The sequence below is a fragment of the Apis laboriosa genome, unplaced genomic scaffold, assembly GCF_014066325.1.
Source record: "Apis laboriosa isolate Shangri-la unplaced genomic scaffold, ASM1406632v1 scaffold13_cov153, whole genome shotgun sequence".
NCBI lineage: Eukaryota > Metazoa > Arthropoda > Insecta > Hymenoptera > Apidae > Apis > Apis laboriosa.
The window spans coordinates 4,142,621-4,165,702 of NW_025221370.1; the positions used below are offsets into that span (position 1 = coordinate 4,142,621).

Below are 23,082 nucleotides of genomic sequence, written 5' to 3' on the forward strand. Positions count from 1 at the left end.
AAATATTGCATAAATCAATTAAATAAATGATTATATGTAGATATTATTATATCGTTTGCCTATTTATAATGGAAGTTCTCAAGATGTATAAGTACTTTTTGTAGTATCCAATTATATTTGCTATTTGTTATTAAATTCAAATATTCAAATCTGTAAATAGAACATTGATTTTCTTATAATAATGAAATAATGAAATAAGATCGTTCTATTAATTATCTATTTGCATCTTGTATATCATGTATTAAAATGAAAAATATTGTTTAGTTTCATAACATTTTTAAAAATTATTTCCTTTTCAAAATATTGATGCTTGGCTTTGAATAAAATCTTGATTGAATTTTAATAGTGTTTTTTTTATATTTATTAAATTTATATGGTATACATAAATTTAAAAATTCATAAATCTTTATGAACTCATAAATCGATTTATTATATTTTACGCTCACAAGATGGAAGTAGACTTATTAATTATTATACTATAAATATAATATTAAATTATGAATAACATTATGCAAGAGGTGATCTAAGAACACTATTAGCATAATATGTATAGTACATATAAATTAACATGATGAAAGAAATATCATAGACTGGAACTATGATTACTGTACTTTATTGTATACTTGAATATTTCAAATAGTACTTCCATTACGATCTTGTTTAACAAGATCATAAAATATCAGGTGATGAAATCTATTTCTATTACGCACATTTAATTTACTCTTTTAAAACATACACATTTCATAACAAAATTTAAAGAAGAGACTTATTTAGATAGATGTTTCTACATTTTTCAAATGGAAATATATAATTTAAATGTAACGCGATATCGCGAATCATCTTCCGAAATTGAGCTTAGAAAAAATTTAGATTAAGAATATTTCGACGATTTTGTATGAATACAAATTTGTACTCTTCTTCGTCGATAATTATGGATAAATGTTGAGACATACTATAATATTCTATTGTTTATATGAAACACATAGATATTACATGCACGTTATAAGCGCGTATAACCTTCTGTTCCGTCTTCAACGAAAATATATTGAATGTATTACTTATCAATTGTAAAATACAATAGAAAAAGTTCAAATTCAAAACGGATATATTTAACGTGCATTCAGTGCATGAGTTATAGATGATAGAAATAATATAAGTGAAGAATTCAACAAAAAAAAATAGTAACACTATGATCAAAACGCCGTATCAAATAAGTAGAGATTTCGTCACAATTTGTACAAGATTCACACTATTTCAAAAATATAATTTGAGATAAATTAAAAACTAATTTGCGTTTGATCAATATAACAAATAGAAATAAAATAGTCCATTTAAGGTATCAAATCGATAAAAATTGAAATACATATTTTACACGTAGATATATATATATATATATATTTAATATAATATATATATATTAAAATACGATGAATATTTTCAATATTTGAAATGGAGACTATACGAATATAAAGTTGTTTTTTTCCATTTATCCATTTTTACACATTTCTTACATATACATAGACACATAGACAAGAATAGTTCTTTATATGTTAAAAGTGAATAAGAAAAAATATAAGTATATACTGAAATTCAATATTATTATTATTTATATCTAATAATTATAGAAATTTATCGTATTGCAATTTTAATATGTAATAATTACAACGAAGAAGTTCCAAACAAAAACAACTTTTATCCTACAGTCTCAAAATCATTTAATAATAGGTATAAGATACGTATAAGTTGCATTATATCGAAAATGCGATCATTGAAGATACTGATCTATCCCAATCGAGAAAGAATTCATTATAAACTCGTGATCAAGACATTGTAAATAACATGTATTATAGCACAACAGATGTAAGTTATCCTCTCTTGAACTTAATAAATAATGACAATATAACAAATGTAAAAGCGCATGTTCGATGTTTAATTTAAAAAACCATTCCTATAAAAATATTATTGAAATATAAAATTATCAATTTACTCAATCATCTATTAAGATATTAAAATAAATGAATATTTTATTGAATAAAGATAATTTCATTATATTGATGTTTCATTTGCATATAAAACTGCTATAATGAAATTACTATGAATAAAAATATGATTAAATTTAAAAAAAAATTTTAGGGAAATGGAAAAATATATTAATAATCTTAAATATTTAGATAAAATAAATTTTATTATAAGAAAAATATATAATTTAACATTATCTTTGAAAATCGTGAATACAATATAATGAATTTGTGCTGTACAAATAAAAATACAAATTATATTTTATAAAAGCAGATGTAAGCAAGATATGTAATACTTATCAAAATATTGTTATAAAAATACTTTTCTATAATATACGCAAAACTACATATAATGCATTGTAATTAAATTTACTATTTTATAATTTATTTTATAATTTTTAATTTGACAAATTATAAATTATACTTTAAAAAATTTAATATTTCGTTTAATAATTATTTTTACTAATCATGTGCACAAAAATAATTATAGTACGTAATAAGTACAAAAATTATTTAACAAAAAATTTATTAAATCTTTAAAAACTTTTTGCACCGATTATTATTAATGAAAATTATTATTATTATTATTATTATAATAACTTTATTTCTTATATATAAAAAAATATAATCAATTTAATGAAAATGTACCAAAATTAAAAATATATTAAATAATGTATTTATATATTTGATATCACATATCAACATATAAATTTAAACGGAACTGCTCGAAATTAAATAAAAGATATTTTCTTTTTTTCTTTCATTTATAAAACTATTTAAATTTATTTCAATACAAAATAATAGTATTTCCTATCACTGTCTTTAAATAAAATTATTAATGGTAGTGTTATCAATTATTATGTTTTTTCAACATATATTTCTTTTAATATCTGTTGAACTTTCATACTCTATAACCCCTGCGTTCAGCGTTTTTTATAGAATTTGCCAGGCAAAGTGCGAAAATGATGCCAATCAACTGGAACAATATAATTATTCATTTTATATGTTTACTTTGTAATAATATAAATACAAAAAAATGATAGCTGTAAATAACAGTGTAAATATATACTTCATTGAATCTATTTATAATTAATATGATATATACATTGATAATTGTTTAGAATACTTTGAATTTAATTGTTGTAAAATTTATAAAATAATATATAAAATAAACTCACCTCAACACCGGCAATAGCAATAGCGACACTACCAAATACAGTTCCGGCAAACTTGAGCGTATCTTTTAATACTTCTACACAACCATTCGCATATGTATTACTTATAGAACAAGTTTTTTTATCATTTTCGATAGTACTACAACAACTTGCAGGAATAGGTTTATTATTATAATCACTTGAAGAGTGGACACCACAGCATTGCAACTGCATTGCAAAAATTATTTCTCATTTAATTATTTTATTTAATAATAAATTTCTAAAAATTTCATTTCTTTTTCGTTTTAATATAAATGATGTTATGAAATAATAATAAATAACAATACTCACATTTTTCTGAACAAGATCAATAAACTCTTTACTCTCCGAATTCAAAAAGTAACCATTAAATATCTCCTGATATTTCTCTGATATATTGCGGAAATTATCATCATTTTTGACAATTATAAAGGCATAAACGGCAACTGCTATTTGCACGAGCAAAATAAACAGGAGAAACGATGCGAACTGAAAATAAGTAAAAAATTAAACTTTATAATTAAATAAGTGAAATTTAAATTATTATATATAATAATATATGCTTACGGTAATAGTCATGCAATGACTTTCTCGGATAGCACCGCAGCATCCGAAAAATGATATTACAAAGATTATACTGCCAAGAACGATCAATGTTATCGATGGAAACGCAAGACCGGTTTCGATTTGCTTACTTACTCCTAATATTTGTAGATGTACCAAAACACCGAGAGTTAGAATACCTAACCCGCATACCTGCAATATATAACAATTTCAAAGATAAGTAATAATTCAATGTGAATTAATTTAATAAATATAAATTTTATAAAAATATTTCATAAAAAATTATTTATTAATATTTAATAATATTTTTCAATCATTTAATATGATGATTTTTGATCGGATTATATAATATATAAATATCTGATTGAAAGCTATGCAGCAACTTATTACATCACATTGCACAATATCAACCGGTTGACATTGAGGGTACTATAGATGGTACACCGCTTTTACAATCATCCGTAGATGAATTTAGGTCATGTTCCATGTGTAAGTCAAGTGTTAGTTCAACGGACTTTTAATAAGGAATGCTAAAATCTCAGGAACATCATAATTTTTAATTCAACGATATTTCTCATTTTCATCATTTGAAGGAAAAAAAATTTGAAGGGAAAAAAAAATATTGCATAAATTTGAATTATCTATATTCCGTATTCTATATTTCATATAAATTTATCATAATCAATGATAATTCAAATTAAATAAAAAAAAAAAATATAAATTATAAAAATATTTTTTTTTTTCTAATTTTTAACAGTTAAACATGTTATCTACGATATAAAATTTTCTCGTTAAATGACTCATTGATAAAACGAAATCAATAATGATGCTATCTCTTCTAATAATATTTTTAATGCTTTTAACAAATATATATATTTGTTATAACAATTTCACGTGTTAATATTTTTAAAAATATATTGGAATTTGGAATTTGAAATTTTAATTGATAGACACATCTTTTTAACTACAGAACAATGATTGACATCTTTCATGTAATTTCATTAAAATCATGTTTATAAAAAAATCTTTAACATTAAATTAAAATGATTGATTAAATGTAACTAATCTATAATCCCGGCAATACGATCGATTTGCCGATTGTATTAATTTTCTAGAAAATTTTACTACCAATCATAAAAACATAACAATAGCAGAATCACTACGATCGATTGTAAGAAGCAAATAATTGTAAATTTTAAGTAATCGGTGATAAGATACTACTCAGAAAAACAAATAAATCAACATTTAATTAAAGATAGAAAAAAATTAAGCGATAAAACGATACGAAAAGAAAAAACTGATTTAAATTTCATTTAGATTAGATGCAATTATTATCGAGAATCGCACTCTATCAGATAAGCAATTTTTTAAAATATTAAAATTAAAAAGATATTTACGTATATTTTGAATGTATGTTTAATTATAAAATTGAAATTATTTAAGATCATGTATCCTATATAATTTCAATTTTATAGATCATGTAAAAAATTATAAAAAATTAATAAATAAAACGAATAAAAAATTATATGTACATATAAAATATAAAATTTCTTTTTCAATTCTATGATATTAAAAATAAAAACGATATAATGATTTATAAGAGCAAATAGATCAATGGAAAATATTCGCTTAAGTAAAGCCAATTGCAAACCAATACTGTATCCTTGACACTTTATAAGACAACATTTTCTTCGTGTATTGCATACATTTGAAACTATTGTGATCGATGATGAGAGCCAACCATGTGCAAATGTCTGTCACAGGAATTTTAATCCATAACGTGAATTTATTATTTAAAATCACTTTCAATTCTTTGACTATAGTTTCTTCGCGAATTAGAGAGAATTAGTATTATATGGAATTAGTTTTCAAGTTATACTTTCTCGTAAAATTTTAAATATAGACATTTTAAAAGATTCCGATTGAAATCCAATGGAGAACTTTGTACTTATAAGTATATGATTAATATAGAAAATAGAAAACCTCATAAAAATTCATACTTGCCTGATTTTAAATATCATTTCTTATAAACAAATTCCACAACGCAACGAAATAAAATCATATACATTATTCAAAGATTAATATGTTATCGTTCTTCTCTATTATTTTTGATGATGAAACATCTATATATTTAAAAATTATTCACGATTGCCAACAATTCATATAAGTATTTTAGATTTTCAGATTTACAATTATGATAATTCTTAATCAAATCTTTAAGATAATGCGAAATTTAGACTTATTTTTAGATTAAATTTTCAAGAAGAAAATACAATTTATATTGATATTAAAGGAACAATGAACAAAAACGCAAATTAATTTACGAACTTCAGTAATTTAATAATTTATCTAATAAATAAATTTATGCTTTCTTTAATCTATCATCAGTTTAAATATATGAATGTGAAACATATTTTAGAATTATATCTAGTGATTTAATCATATCCAACAATTCTTCAGTGATAATAATATAGTCGTATATCAAGAATACACATGCATATGTTTGATAATCTAAACTGGATGACATCATTCCTATTCAACATTGTACATACACATGTCTCGTTTGAAATAACGTAAGTGCATTTGGCGATGAAAATAAATTCAAATTTCAAACCCATTGATTTCGTCTGAATTGAACGTTCTTTTAAATGTGAATTAATTTCACGAATCAATGAATGAATAATTCTATTGTTTATTATAAATATTCAAATTTCTTTTGCAAATAATGTAAATATATAAGAATTTTTTAAATAGAAATCGTAAATATTATCATTATGCATCTATTTCTAACTAAATATATATATATATATATAATGTATATTTTGAAATTTTCAAATACATTAAGAAAAATATGATAACAAAATAGATTCCAAGAAAAATATTTATCTAAGTATTTCTTTATCTCTCGAAATATTATTTATAATTTAATAATGAATATGAAACAGAAATATTATTAAATAAATATTAAATGAGTATTTTAAAATATTTTATATGTTGACAGATATCAAAACAGAAAAATTAAATGTTTACGTGGATTTTGGGTTTTTCGATATCGCTATAAGTTTTTAGATAAAAAATTTTTCTAGCGTCAGTAATAGTTTGTTTATAAGTATATAAATCAATTCAACGATTAAGCACATTTGAAGTCAAAACTACATGTATTAATAGTTTCGATGATCGTTCGATATTATATATACATAATTGCCGTTAATTAATGTTGTAAGTATAATCTTGTTAAATCAACTAATCATTTCCTGACCTTTAATGAATTTGATAACAAACATAAGAAATAATGAATATAAATTGTAGTAAGAAAAGAAGAAGAAAGATAAAATTGATTTCGATTTCTACTATTCTCAAATGAGCTCTCTTTCTCAATGAGAACGAAATTTCGTTTTAATTTTTGATAAAATACAAGTTTCGAGGAAGGTAACAAAACCTGTTAACAAGTTTGAAAAACATCGAAGCCTTGAAAAGTATTTCATTGTATCACAAAAGAATGTCACTGGTAAAAAAATTTCTTTTTTTTGTCTTCTCTTTCTTTTCTTTGCTTGAGAATTCTCGCGCATGCAGCTATGCTTGTTGAATCTGCGCGAAATAATATAACCGAAACGCCGTGACTCAACCTTTCAAGTTTCCATAGAAACTTGAATTCTGACATATTACAAACACTCGAGATAAAGTATGAAATAAAAATACAATGTAATCATGAAATGTGTAGAAGATATCAAAAAGTAAATATTTATACATGTCCATATACATGTCCAATATATTCGCCATTGGCGAATTAATATTTTTTTATCTTTTTTCTTAAAAAAAAATCATGCAAGTTCTTTCTTTCAATGATATAATATATTTTATATTTTATATTTTAAATTATAAATCGATTTGTGTAAAATCTATATAAAATCATATGCTTATCTCACTTTTATCTCGTTGATTATTTTTTAAATAATTCTATATAAGTTTTATATATATATACATAAAACTTGATATTTTTTAAGATAAAAAATTTTGCGTAAGATTAATTATGTGCTAATGGTAATGAATTATTATAAATACAATGGATGGAAGTTTAAATATTAAAAACATAATGAACTAAACTCGAGTTATTTCATATTTAACAATCCATATAACTAATTCTTTTCATTTGTCTTTATAAATAATTATTTAAAAATTAATGTAAATTTAATGTGAAACGAAAAAAGCAACCAATTTTTCTTCTTTGAAATTTAAAATTCAAATTAAAAAATTTCTATTTAAACATTCAAATTTGAAAATTAAAATGATTCGATATTAATGCTTTTGACTATAAATATTTTTAATAATAAATATGCTTTTTAATAATAAATGCTTTTGACTATAAGTATTTTTAATAATAAATATTTTAATAAAAAAAAAGCAATATTTAAAATTTAATGAAATATAATTCTTAATCGAGAAATGAATTTAAAAATATTACACTGCATTTTTTATTTTTATTATAAATTTCTTATATATAATCTTAATATAATTCTTCAATCTTAATCACTTCATATATATATATATATATATTAATTTTACGTTCTAATTATAACTTTCCATGTCAAAATCTTTTCGTATTTTACATAATATTATTACATAAATTTAATTTTACATTGTTCAATGTTGTGTCATATACAACGTGAATATTCTTCTGTAATAGTTTAAAATAGAGAAGGAAATATACAATTATATGATTATATACGTGATATAACTGGTGTTCGTATGAAAATTATTCAATTATGTAAAAAATCTGATAAAAAATATTATTGTATATAATAATTAGGAATTAAAATAAACAAAATTTGATCGTAAATAAATAAATTCCATTATATATTAAAAATATGGTTCTTATTGAATAATTTTCTTGTATATGATAGATATCAAAAGATTTTTAATTCCTAAACAATGATGTATGAATTGCAAGATTATTTAATTTCACGTGCGAATAGCATTTCACATAGCATTAAATTCAGTAGTAATAAGAATTTAATTTACATAGTAGTATATTCTAAAATTCAAAAGAACATATGAATTCCTAATGACATGACTCATAATGCAGAAAATTCAATACGATTTTCTTGGTTAGATATATCAATAGATATAACAAAATGCTGTACGTAAAAGATTTCATTTTATAAAAATTATTATAAAATTATGTTTTATTTAAGGTTTATTTATGATTTATGACTATTTTTCATTATTTTTAATTTTTAACAATTTAGTTTTTAATTTATGATCATTGAATGTTACGTAACATTATGAAATATTAACATTTATTTTATGATGTAAAAAAATAATTCTTTACAATAATGTAAAGAATATTACATGTAACATTTAAATGGTATGTTACGAGCATAAAATTTCAAGGATATCTTAACTCAACTAAACCTTGAGTAAAACAAGCAATTTAGAGCAAAATTACATTCAGTTCCCTGTGACCTTGAAGAAATGACGCAGTTTCGTTGTAAAACATAAACTATTCCGGACCAATATGCTAGTTAGGTAAGTTGGAATTGGAATGTGCTTTTTCATTTTTATAATATTACAGATCATTTCTTATTTCAGTTTCAATCAATTATACAAACAAAATGTTAATAGTTAATTTGTCAGTAATGTCAATAGTTTAATTTATTATTGTCAATAGATTCTTTGAAAAATATCTTAAATATTTATTTTTTCTATGAATTATTTATTTTTCTAATATTAAGCTAAAAAAAAATCTACGACCTAAAAAACTCAAATAAAACAAATAAATAAAACAATATAAAGATCTTAATTAAATTCTAATTATAAACAACTTATTATTTTCAAATAAAAAAATCAATCAATCACTTACCATAAAAATAAAATTAAAAATAAAAAGCAAATATTTGATACACTCTGAAATACAATTCATTTTGATTTATTCAGTGCTTAATTCAATTATAAAGAATAAAACACGATAAATTAAAAAAGAGGAGAAACACTCGTTGCATGATCGGATGACATAAAAATCTAAGATCTAATCAAGATGAACGTGGAGCAATCACTAAAAACATGATGGTAGTGTGCCTATCGAAATACACGAAAAACATCTTATTCTATCTCTATTCTTTCTTTATTCATCTCACACTCATCATTCCCTGGCAATGGCTCATGCTTACGTCATTTATGAGGAAATGCAATTTCTTAACATAAGTATTATTAATATAAAAGAGAAAAAGAAAAAGGAAATATATTTTCAAGAAATCAATCATAATCTTAAATCATATAACATCATATAAGATCGTGAAATCATGAGGAAACTAAGGATTCAATATAATTTTACAAGAATATATATAGAGTGTTTTCATTGATAATTTATTTTTTTCAAAAAAACTATCTTCTAAATTATTAAAAATATTATTATATAAAGTACCATATATGGCTTTTGTTTTTGAAATTTCATATTATTATTATTAGTGATTTAAAAAATATTATAATCTTGAATGAATATTAAATTATTAAAAAAAAATTAATAAAATTCATTTATAAATGACATAAAAATCTATAAATGTACTTTATAGATTTGAATACACTACAGTTTTAGTATAAATAAAATCACTATTATCAATTATTTAATAATTGAAAAAAATTTATATTTGTTCCATTTTTTACATTATGATTTTCTATTCATTATATAAGATAGCAAATATTTTTTAGATTTTTTGCAAATTTTATATCAGTACTAATTAAGTTTATAATAATTTTTCATATTTACATTTAATGAAATTATTATTAAAATTATTTGTAGTTATAAAACAATTAATAATTAAATATTTATATAAATATATTTTTTAAAACTAATCTAGCAATTAGAATTCAAAAGTGTTAACGTTTTTTAACCGTAATGAGTTATTCTTATCGCATGACTCATAATTTACCACTTACATTGGCGTATGTTTAAACAAACCTATGCGAAACTAATTCAGTGTTTGGGATTCACTCTTCATTTTTATTCTTTTATTTCAAATATATTTCATTATAATTAATATTACAAATATATTAAATTTCATAGATGATTGGCGATATTGACAATGAAGGCATTGCAGAAATTTATTGCAATATATTTACATTTCGATAGTATATTTACACGAACAATCATATCTAATTGATAAGATTATGAATTCAAAGTGAAAATTATTATTCTTTTAAAAGAAATATTGAAGTTTTTTTTAAATAAAAATATGATATTAAAATCGAAAAATTTACATAAAAGTAAATTCATATAAAATTTATGAAAAATCTAACATTGACCATCATTCTTTTCTTTTAACTATTAACAATTAAAAATATATAAATAAAATTTATCATTTAAAAGTCTTCTAAAAAAAGTTATCTAAAATTCATTTTGTCATGATATCAAACATAATATAAAAATTATTTATACATAATAAAAAACAAGCTAAATTTATCTTTAGTAAATTGTTAATTTCATAATGAGTTTTAGGATAATAACAGAAAAATATTATTATTATTTAGTATTAAATGATTATATATAAAATTATAAAACAAATTAAATATCATGCCTTAAGTAAATACATAGATAAAAATATAATAAATAATTATTAGTACTAACCGCGAAGATGAAATTAAATATGAAGAGTAGATATTTTATCATTCCCATTCCGCAACTCATCTTCGTAGTTATTCCAGTAACTTTTATTTCGAAAAAAAAATCCGAACAAATATCAAAAGTTCAAAGGAAAATATTCAACAGGTTAGGTTAGAGATGACACGAACAACACTGCAACACCGACGTCTCACGTTCAACTGATACTACAGTTGAAACGAGTTCCAGTCATGAAGCGCAATAACGCCGCACCCGTCTTTATCTAGAAAGATTAAATATTTCTATATAAACTTCACGATTTGAAAATAATATTAATAAAATAAAATACGAAATATATTAAATTTTTCATTGAAAAATTCAACGAAATTTTGTAATTAATGTTATATTTTGATTCGCTTTAATTGATCAACATCCGGTATAAGAAATTTTCCATGGCAATATTTTCCGTACTTACTATGATCGACTTGTTACGTTATACATTGTAGATATAAGATTCCTGTATAAATATTGAATTTAATTATAATTATTATATAAATATTTATTTTAATTGTAGGAAAATTTTATAAATTTGTATATAATAATATAATAATACTTATATTACTTATGTTAATATATATAATAAATATTAAATCAAACAAACGTCATTTATATTCTTATAACATAAATTTGATAATAAAAGGTTTGTTTTCTCACATTAGAAATTAATAATATTTAATAAAATTTAATTTAATACAATTCTTTATTATTTATATTTAATTTTGAAATGTTTTCATTTAAGAAAATTATATTTTATATATTTTTTAGAATGGCACAATATTTTTGGCATTAATTATATTTTAGTATTGTTATATATATTATTAATATTTATGTAACATAAAAAATTAATGAATATTCGATATAATCAAAACTTTGAAATGAATAAATACCATTATAAAATACTACGATTAAATTAAATTAAAGATGTATAATACGATACAAATATGAACGATAAAGAAAACATATATATATTTTTTTTAAATATAATAAAAGTATATTATTAAGTAATTAATATTTTAGAATATTTTGATTGTTGATTTAAAATATTGTCATTTGTTCCCAAATCTTTGGATGCTTGCGCAAATGATTGGGCAAGAGTTATTAATTTCTTTCTTCTTTTCATTCTTTCTCGACATGTTCTTTCGTAACATAACATACACGTCATAAAACATACCTAAAAATAGGTACCATTAAATTTTTAATTTTATTTATAGTGATAATTAATTAGTAAATATTATTACCTGTAATAATATTGTAAACAATGCAAGCAAGAAAATATGAAGAAGAATTGATCTAATACGATTTATTATAACATATTGACAACCGCGTGCATACATTGTAATACATATTCCTTTACTATTAGTAGTATTTGTAAGTGATGATGTAACACAGCAAGACCAAGGAACTGCATCTTTACTGAGATAATCAGTTGGACCATTTATTCCACAACAATGCAACTAAAGAAAAGCAAGTGTTTAGAAACGATTTTACATAATAAATTAATTTAATATACCTCTGAATGAATTTGATCCCAAAGAGCTGAATTTATATGACCTAAATCTGTATGATTTTCTGATATAGCGAGCTCGAATACATGTTTATGATGTGCAATTGCTAATAAATCTACTTGTTCGTGTCTGACAAGAGCCCAAATTCCAGCACTCATATTGATAATTATAACAGTCATTAAAGCCATAGAAAACTAAATGGAAAACTACATGTTTCTTTACCAAAAATAGATAAGGAAGAAATTGTATCAAAAAATATAAAATATAAAAATATATATCGATATAATGATCAGAAATATATAATATGTATATTCTAAAGATTACTTATATTTACTTATTATTAAAAAAAATAATTAATGCAATTGATTACTTTATAATTTAAATAAACAATTTCTTACAATTATAACTTGACCTCTATTCGTAAAATCTACGAATTTCCAAATGCACCAAGCTATTAGACACGTTATCAAACTCATCACGAGAAGCATTATCGCTGGACCACATATATTACTAGGAGTGAAGAGTGAATATTCAAATAATTGCGATATAAGATAGCTAGCACAAACGCTTTCTATGATACTATATACCTACAGAGAATAGAAAGGAAAATTTATATTATTTATGCTGTATAATGTATTTTCAATATATAATATATATATATTTTACATGTGTAATATATATGATGATTGATTATATTTTGATGTTGCTCATAATAAGATTAAAGATTTTGAAATATAGAATGATAAAAAATTTCAAATTTTATGTAATAACATTTCACATAATTCATATTAATGTTAGTTATAGTTTATCTTTTCATTCGAGAATATTTTCTATAAATTATATTTTGATTACTTAATAAGAGCTAACTATTTAATTATAAAATTATTTTATATCATAATATTATTTTAAAAAAGTGATAATCTTAATTAAATTTAATAAAAAATAGAATTTTTTGAATAAATCAACTATAATAGTAAGTATATAAGTATATATATATAAAATTATATGATTTCACATAGTACATAAATTCTAATATTTATAATATTCATTTTCATTATTTATTTTATATTAATAACAAAATAAATATTATATTAATTATAGTTAATTTTAGATGATAAAAAATTTATAGAATTTGATAAAAAAGTAATAATAAATTATAATTCAAAGGTCATACTATTATGATATACAAAAAAACAGACGATGCGCTTTTACTCAATTGGCAAATATCCAATTCTGCAACAAATCAGAACTATCCGACTAAATTTTTAATAATAGAATACTAAAGAAGAAGATAGAAGATTTCATTTATATTTGAGGATTTAAATAAAACAATTTTTTTTTTTATATAATATTCTTTGATATTCATCGCTTATAAACAGTAGTATTAATCTAATTCAAGATATAAATATGCACTTACACCAATGATAATGGCACCACCACTAAGAAAGTAATATAAACAAGCAAGTGTTTGTGCCATCACGAATTTATTTAGAAAACACTTCAACAATATGAACAATATAAACTAAGAAAAAGAAGAAAATATCACCAAATATTGAGCAACTGTCGCCACGGTGACCAAACGCACCTCAAACTTGAATCGTCATTTTTTATAGCACTAAACCTAAAATTAGAAACATAATTAATTTTGTGTTGTTTTTATCGACATATTTTATATATTATTGTTTTATCTATATATATATATATACATTTAATTATTCATGTTTTCCATTAATTAAAATTAAAAATCAAAAATGCGGTTGTCATGAACAAAATATAGTATAGATGTAACATCGTATAATTTTAATGTTAATTTTTTACATTCATTACAATTTAAAGTGAAAATTTTAAAAATTACATTTAAACTAATTAATAAATATAATAAAATTAACAAATAAAATATTATAAAATAGTATAGAAATATTATAAAAATAACAAATAAAAAATATAATAAAATTTTGAATTTGTTGTATATATATACTTAGAAATGATATGAAATTCTACAGAATAGATTTCATATCTATTTTATATTTCGTTTATGCATATGATTCATATAAGAAACAAGGTTACTATTATTGTTTAGTTTAGAATGTAAATAATATTGATTAAAAATCTTTTTTAATATAAGACTTTAATATAAGATTTTTATTATAAGTAGTTAAATCATTCATTATGGATTCAGAGAAAAATGAATTTTGTGATTTATCTGAAATTATTTTAAATGAAAACACTGACAGTACTACACAAGTACGTAATATTAAAAAAATATAAATGCAATTTAATAAAATTTTATTTTTATTGAAATATAAATTAATTTTAGTTTCATAAGACACTAAAACGACCAAAGCGTGTATTACATTTTTCGGATGGTGATTTAGAAGAATATTCTGAAGATGAAACAGATTCAAAAAGTGTAAATAAAACACTGAACCAAATAGATCCAGTTAGGTTTTATTTATAATTACATTCATTACAATTTATAATTACTTATAATTATAATATATATTTATAATTATTATTAAATTAATTCTTTAATTTTCCTATTCCATAACTTCCATTAAATAAGATCAATAAATAAGATCAATAAAAATTTTTTTCTAGAAAACTCTAAATTGGTTACCTTGGGCATGGTATCAAACTACTTCAATTGGTAATAAATTATTAGATGGATGTGATTATATGGGCGAATGGTTAGCTAATTTTTTTGGTATCACAGCACCTAAATATCAGTTTGAAATCAATGAATTTTATAGACTTCAAGCTCTTGAAAATGAGATGTTACATAAACAAGATTTAGAAATGGGTGGATGGAATGAAAACAATAAAAATAATCTTGTGAATAATATACAATAAATTTATAATTTATGTTTTATAATATACTTTCATTAAATTATTAATTTTATATTAATAAAGAATATTTATAATATATATTCCATATGTTAAAAATATGTAAGTTATAGGATTAATTATTATATAATAATAATAATTATATTTATTTATTCTAATATTAAAAAATGTCATTTTTAAAAATACCTATAGTATTTTTATTTTTTTACATATGTATTTAATATAGTATAAAAAATTTTTAATACCAGAATGTATTATATTGGACTAACATAAAATAATATTACAAACATTTAAATATAAAAATGTTATTTTTTTTTTAGAAAACTTACAATAATATAAATAACAATATACTATAGTTTTTCATTTTATTTGAAATTGCATATGAATTAATTTTTTTATTTAATAATAATATTGTTATAAGTTGTATATATAAAAGATTTATATACAACAATTTTTTTGTTTTAGAAATATTTAATATTAAAATATTTTTATATATAAGTTTGTAATACCAATTCTAGTTCAGAAATCTTATATAATTATATTATATAATATTCTTATATAAACTATATGTAATGACTTTAAATCATACATAATTATTAAATATAATTATTTAATAAAATTATAATTTTTGTAGCTATCACTTCATGTTTATAAATTGGTTTGAATAATACTTTATATAAATCTCTTATTCAATCTTGAGAATGTTTCCTTATTATATAGAATTATTTTTTATTTTTTTACTATTAAAAAAAAAAATTCAAATTGTAAAAAAATTCAAATTGTAAAAATAAATGGAATGATACCATTTTATACTATTAGAAGTTTTTATAAAGAAACATTCGTAATTTCTTATTTTTAGCATAGCATATACAATTATTTATCTGCAGTTTTGATAGCAGAAAACTAATATTTAATTTTATATGTTTATATGAATAGTCTTTTATTTTATGCTTTCAAAGCTCAAAAAATTATGTTTCTGGCACAAACCTATGTAAAGCACTAGTTAAGACTAGTAAAGAGCTTTGAAGGCCCTGAGGTAAATGCCTTTGCAACCACGAACCTTTATATTGTTCTATATGAGCCAACATTTTATTTGCTACATCTGTTCTAAATGTAGGTGGTAGATTACATATTCCTAAATTAATCACTGCAAGACCCATATTACTATTAGGATTAACACCAACACCAATTAATGTTCTGCCAATTTTGCATGCTGTCAACATTAAATCGGCAGTTAATTGAAGTTCTTGTATTTCCATCGACGCAAATTTTGATGATAGATTTCCTTCATATAATGAATGTGAAATACGTTTAACTTGTTTTGTTACTTTCTATTAAATAAAAGTATTTGTTTATTATATATTTCTTAATATATAATTTTTTAATATATAATATAGTATATATAATTTTTGTATTTTTATATATATTTATATATACTTACTGCAAATAAATCAGCTGAAAGATATTCTAAATTTACATTATCTGGATCTGTTAATAATCTATATAATGTTGATCCTCGATTATCAGGAATTTGTTGCAAATCTTTTGTTCCTTGATTTTTACTTAAGGTAAGTACTAAAGTATCTAAACGTCCTAATTCTAATATTGCATTACCAATTTTATATTCAGAATCTTGAAAAACATGAACATCTAATAATTTTGTGATACACTTTTGTCTGTAAAATAAAATTATATTTATTAAAATTTTTTATTTATAATATATTTATATTTAATTATCATCTATTATATTAATTATAAATTATTACTAATTTATTTATTACCTTGATCCAAATATTTCAGATATTTCATAATTATCGTCGATTCCTATATCTATTTCACTAACTGGGTTCCATGCTAATCCTGCTGCTATTAAATATCCAATCCATGCAAAAGGATGAGGTGTAAGATGATGACTTCCAGACCAATGAGCTACAACTATACCCACTGAATCTTGTTCAAGAGAAGTTTTTATTGCATTTTTTGTATTTGCATATGTTGATGCTGGACATCCTGCTAAGCTGTTATAACTTGCTGTTCCAGAACTGGGTAATACATTACCACCTGCTATTCTAAATGCTTCTGTCCATTCAGAAAAATCATAATCAGCCTATAATATAAAATCTCATTATAATGACTTTGATTTTATTATAATTTCATAAATTGTATAATTTTGTTTACCTGAAATCCATATTCAACAAGAATAATATTGCTAGGTATGTTATGAAATTCCGCTTTAGAATGTAATCCATTAGAACAAAGCAATAAAGTTGTATTTGGATTTAAATTTAAAATATGCCAAAGTTCTTGAAGACAAGAATATGATTTAAATACTTCTGACATATCTGTTTCTATAGTTTCGTTAATTGACAAATTCAAATCGAAATTTTCGGCTTGAACAAGTAAATTAGCCAATCTAGGTCCAACATGAACATAAGTTAAACTCGGAAATACTGCTAATAATTCTTGAAATATAGGCCACATTTGTGATAAATGATGTTGTCCTACATTAGAATCAACATCCAAAGTTGGAACTAAATCTAAATGTCGATCTCTGAAATAATAATTATTTTAGAAAATATTAAATATATATGAAAAAAATAATTTTATAGAATTATGTGCAAACCTGCAATAACGATCAAGAGTAACCATTTCTGATTTTGAATAACATAATTGCCAATCGCAATTTGGTGTAAGTCTTGAATATAAATGCAAATAAGATATTTTAAAGGACGACCATAAATCGATCATATGAAGCAAATATTCTAATGTAGGTATACGTCCTCTAGGTGAAATATCTAATAATATACCACGATGCATAAATCTTGGTTCATCTTTTATAAAAACAGGTTCAATTTCACATGCTTCTGATTTACTATGATTTTTACTTAATCGCAAAATTTGTACAAAAGTACAAACTGCATAATGTAATCCAGCTAAACTTCCAGCACCAACTTTAATAGTATTTTGCGAAATATGTAATTGATATCCTTCAGATGTATTAAACAATTTTTTATTTATTATACATTCAATTCGGTTATCATTAAGTAATTTACCAGAACTAGGATGTACTTCACCAATTTTAACATCATAGCCTAATTCTAATAAATGAGTTCTGCTAATTTCCCAAACATCTAATATTCTATGTATGGATTCACTACCCTGTATAATATAATCTATTAGATATAAAAATAAAATGTATTATGTTATGTTATAGTTATGTATATCAAAATGATACCTGTATTATAGATATAAAAAGCTCTTTTCCAGCAATAAAAGGTGTAGAAAAATTTTTTAATTCAACAATGGTTTTTGGTTGTGGCCAAAGTAAACTATAAAGTCTACCTTTCTCTGTAGTCTTAATTGGACTTTCTTTGCCTGATTCACGTAATGGTACATCATAAACTGGATCTAACGATTTATTAGATTCTATTGAAAGTTGACTCATGTTACTTGAAATACTTTTTTGACAAAAGTTTCCTTCTGTAAATGTTGTAGTTGGACTATGCATTGTTTCACTCTCGTTCGATATAAAGTTTGATAGAAATCTTTGAAGAAAACAGTGTAAAGATTGTTTTCCTCTAGAAAGATCATATGGAGTTTTTCCTGCAAAAGTTCTACAACAATTTTTGAAAATATATTAAATGTACATTATTAATTTTAATTAAAAATAAATATTATCTATATATAATTTATATACCCTTTAATCGCTCGTATAAGAGGATTTGCACCAGCTTGTAATAATTCTTGACAAATAGTAACATCACCACGATTTACAGCATCATGTAATGGTGTAGCACCACAGCCATTAACAGCATTTACATCTGCACCTCTATCTACAGACAAGAGATTAAATTACAAAGTAATAATTAAATTTTTCAAAAGAAATAATTTTAAAATAATACCAATTAAACATGTGACAATATCTTTATTTCCATAACAAGCTGCCCAATGCAAAGGTGTGTTTTTACTACCATGGGAATCCCATGAATTTACATTTAATCCAGCATCTAATAATTGCAATACTCTGTCTAACCTTTAAATAATTATGTAAAATATTAATTATTAAAATTAAAATCACTTTAATATAAATTTTAATATTGTATATTAATATATTAATTATTAATATTCATACTCAGATGCAGCAGTTGCTCTTAATAACTCTTCAATGTAAGTACGACGTATTATATCACTTGATGCAACATCTACAGCATTATGTCCATTAGTATTCTGAATAGCTGGATTAGCACCACAACTTAACAATGTTCTTACTATATCTGGTTGATTTGCCTACATTTTTTTGTATAAATAAATTAGAAAAAGCTTTTATTTTCCTTGAATTTTTATTTTATTTTCTACAATATACATATCTATAAATATATATATACATATATTTGTCTCATTACCTTTGAAGCATATGAGAGGAAAGTACCTTCTTCTAAAAGTGGTTGATTTAGAATTTTTTCTTTTGTTATACCTTCAGTTGTATTACCATTTTCACCTATATGAAAGAAATTTTCAAATTTGTACAAGATTGTACTTTAAAGACATATATGAATTATAACTTATTTCATAGAACATATTTTAATTTATTTTTTTATTCTATTTTATATATAAATATTTTTTGCATAATATTATGTGATAATGATATAAAATTTAAATATAATAAATGGAAAATTTGTGACACGTACATGCATCCAAAAGAGATCTAATTATATCTGTACGTCCATGTTCAATAGCTGTACGAATATTTTCGCAAATGTCTTGCATTTCTGCTTGTTCTTATGTCATATCAAAGTTGTATATTGCACAACATTATATACAAATTATTTCAATGTCAGCTACGTAAATCTATTGCAAACATTTCACTGAACTTTCTCGTCATTTTGCTGATATAGCGTTAGATTGAATATCGCAAAGATATCGATACACCGACTAAATGAATATCGAATCATCGAAATTATTTATCGATTTAATAAACTTTAAAAATGTTATTTCCATGACCTATATTTTTATTAAAATAATTAAAATTTCAAATAAGAAACAATTATAATCTGATACATATTTAAAACTTAATAAATAATTATCTATAATTAATAATTGATTTTCTAACTTATAATAATTTGAAACTACAAAATATTCTATTTTATCTTATTTTATTCTAAAGTTCATTCATAATAATAAAATATTAGAATTAATATTAAAAAAGTAATTTTAAATTTAAAATTATTTAAAAATTTTTACAAAATGATTAAGTGATAATATTAAAATATTAGTAATAAAACGATACAAGAAACACGATAAACGCTTCATGATGATTTTGTAAAATCGAAGAGTGTATCGATTTAAAAGTGTATTGTGTTGTGTTTTCAAGTAATATTTTGTGACAATAATGAGTTCAGAATTAATTTTAGGTGTACGTTTAGATCTTCAAACATTAACTACAATTAAATTAAGTGATATTAATTTTAAGACAAAAGTAGCAGAACTGAAATATGAAACAGCTGGAAGGGTTAACCTATCAAAAGAATTATTTGGTAAGATTTCTTTGTTCTCTTTTTTTTTATATTTTTTTGTTCTTTTTTCCCTTAAATCAATTTTCTTAAGTCAATGTTTTAATTTTCTTTAATAGAAAAATAATATATAATGTCCTATTGATATTATACAAACATATGTAATTGTTTTTATTAGATAATTATTAAATTACAACTATAAATATGTATAATAAAAGTATCTTAATATGTTTCATTTTATTTTTTTTGTAGAATTGATTTATTGTGGATGTGTTCTTGAAGATGATATGACTTTAGAATCTTATGGTTTAAAAAATGGTGCAATGATACATGTTTTAAGAAAAAGGGAACCAGAACTACCATCATTTCCTAAATATATATCAGAGGATGGTATTTTACAACTTGTATCTGCATTTAAGTCCTTCAAAGAAAACCCTGGACTTCGAAGTGCTTTAAGTGTATATTGATTTTACTATATATTTATGTAATTTATAATATTTAAAATTTATTACAGAAAATACTTATTAATTTTAGCGTATAGGGAAAAAACCAGAAGTTATGGATAATATTATTTCATCTTCTCCTGGATTACATGAAGATACTGTAGCAATTGCTATTTTACAAGACCCTGATTTAATGTCATATTTTACAGATGTAGATACTGTTCGAAGGTAAGCTTTCATATATTTTTTAATTTTCTAATTATTTAGAATTATAATATATATTAATTTTTTTATTAGATTTGCAGAAGCACATCCTGTTTTAGTAGAAGCTGCCCAAAATATAGCTGCAGCTGTTCATGCTGAAGCACATAACAACATAACTTTTGGCATCAATTCTTCATTGTCTAATTCAGAATCTGCTGCTTTTTCTTATAGTTTAGATAATTTAAGTGGTGATGAAGAAATGGCAGGGGATTCTTCTCAGTCTTCAGATTCTACACAACCGTCAAATTTATCTTCTAATCCAACAAATTCTACTGTTACTGTTGCGCAACTTGCAGCAGCAGTTTCTAGAGCAAGAGCTGGAAGTTTTCCCCTTTCTGATTCTTCTTCTTCTACTTCAGCTAGTAGCGCGAATTCTCGAATAATAACAGCAGAAATGTTTACACAAGCTATGCAACAAGTTCATTCACCATTAGTTTTACCGAGACCGTCAAATTTACGACGAATGTTAGCGCAAATGCATGAATTAGGATTGCAAAATGATAGAGTGAATCGTCGAGCATTACGTCTCACAAATCATGATTTAAGAGCAGCAATTGAACTTGTGCTTAGTGGTTTAATCAATAATTAAGTTCATTAAATTAGAATTTACAGTACACTTATTTGAATACTATATACAAAAATTGTATATTTCTTATTTTTATGCATTAAATTAAAAGTACTTTATAAAATTTAAAAGATGAACAATTTTTTAATCGAAAAATTTTAATTAATGTTTCAATTTTAAAAACATTTTTGAATGCATAAAATTATAAAATAATAGAATAGATATATAAAATAAAATTTTTGTGTTTTAAGAAATAAAAAAGAAACAATATAATTTCTCTGTTTATATACTTTTGATAATATTAATAATTATATTTTATATAATTTTATTAATGTATATATAAAAGTGGTAAATATAAAGAAATAATAAAACTAAGTAATTAAAAATTTAATTGCATACTTCTTTAAAAAAAAAATATCCTTTATTATTTAATTTACAGATTAAATTAACTAAATTTAATCAGATTTTTTTACAATAAAAATTTAATTATTTCTTAAATATATACAATTTAAAATTGTGTAT

General features: G+C 22.1%; 5 protein-coding genes across 7 annotated transcripts; 2 read left to right on the plus strand and 3 right to left on the minus strand.

The window, feature by feature from the left end:
• Window positions 1-2,887: 2,887 nt before the first annotated feature.
• Window positions 2,888-11,586, minus strand: LOC122720828 (CD63 antigen-like). 2 transcript variants are annotated; one of them, XM_043947843.1, is made up of 5 exons: window positions 11,397-11,586; window positions 3,779-3,967; window positions 3,524-3,700; window positions 3,197-3,400; window positions 2,888-2,994 (listed from the first exon to the last, which is right to left on the minus strand). In XM_043947843.1, exons 1-5 carry the CDS (start codon window positions 11,454-11,456, stop codon window positions 2,920-2,922), a joined length of 705 nt encoding a protein of 234 aa, XP_043803778.1. In that variant the 5' UTR covers window positions 11,457-11,586; the 3' UTR covers window positions 2,888-2,919. The 2 variants fall into 2 exon arrangements, with proteins under 2 accessions (XP_043803778.1, XP_043803779.1); XM_043947844.1 differs by lacking the exon at window positions 11,397-11,586 and adding an exon at window positions 9,636-9,809.
• A 644-nt stretch (window positions 11,587-12,230) lies between these two features.
• Window positions 12,231-14,518, minus strand: LOC122720827 (tetraspanin-3-like). Its single transcript, XM_043947842.1, has 5 exons — window positions 14,352-14,518; window positions 13,333-13,521; window positions 12,940-13,128; window positions 12,668-12,883; window positions 12,231-12,600 (listed from the first exon to the last, which is right to left on the minus strand). The coding sequence occupies exons 1-5, from the start codon at window positions 14,409-14,411 to the stop codon at window positions 12,427-12,429; spliced, it is 828 nt and encodes a 275-aa protein (XP_043803777.1). The 5' UTR covers window positions 14,412-14,518; the 3' UTR covers window positions 12,231-12,426.
• Window positions 14,519-15,021: 503 nt separating this feature from the next.
• Window positions 15,022-15,847, plus strand: LOC122721008 (protein FAM177A1). The gene is made up of 3 exons (XM_043948178.1): window positions 15,022-15,178; window positions 15,252-15,374; window positions 15,533-15,847. Exons 1-3 carry the CDS (start codon window positions 15,104-15,106, stop codon window positions 15,782-15,784), a joined length of 450 nt encoding a protein of 149 aa, XP_043804113.1. The 5' UTR covers window positions 15,022-15,103; the 3' UTR covers window positions 15,785-15,847.
• A 790-nt stretch (window positions 15,848-16,637) lies between these two features.
• LOC122720919 lies at window positions 16,638-20,704 on the minus strand. The gene is made up of 11 exons (XM_043948014.1): window positions 20,467-20,704; window positions 20,182-20,276; window positions 19,911-20,065; window positions 19,681-19,811; window positions 19,476-19,611; window positions 19,014-19,392; window positions 18,402-18,937; window positions 17,957-18,329; window positions 17,560-17,885; window positions 17,220-17,454; window positions 16,638-17,109 (listed from the first exon to the last, which is right to left on the minus strand). The coding sequence occupies exons 1-11, from the start codon at window positions 20,543-20,545 to the stop codon at window positions 16,747-16,749; spliced, it is 2,808 nt and encodes a 935-aa protein (XP_043803949.1). The 5' UTR covers window positions 20,546-20,704; the 3' UTR covers window positions 16,638-16,746.
• A 301-nt stretch (window positions 20,705-21,005) lies between these two features.
• Window positions 21,006-22,687, plus strand: LOC122720984 (ubiquitin-like protein 7). Of its 2 annotated transcripts, none has more exons than XM_043948147.1 (4): window positions 21,006-21,312; window positions 21,541-21,744; window positions 21,830-21,959; window positions 22,029-22,687. In XM_043948147.1, the coding sequence occupies exons 1-4, from the start codon at window positions 21,168-21,170 to the stop codon at window positions 22,582-22,584; spliced, it is 1,035 nt and encodes a 344-aa protein (XP_043804082.1). In that variant the 5' UTR covers window positions 21,006-21,167; the 3' UTR covers window positions 22,585-22,687. The 2 variants fall into 2 exon arrangements, with proteins under 2 accessions (XP_043804082.1, XP_043804081.1); XM_043948146.1 differs by having other exon boundaries at window positions 21,007-21,312; window positions 21,541-21,746; window positions 21,823-21,959.
• Window positions 22,688-23,082: the final 395 nt, after the last annotated feature.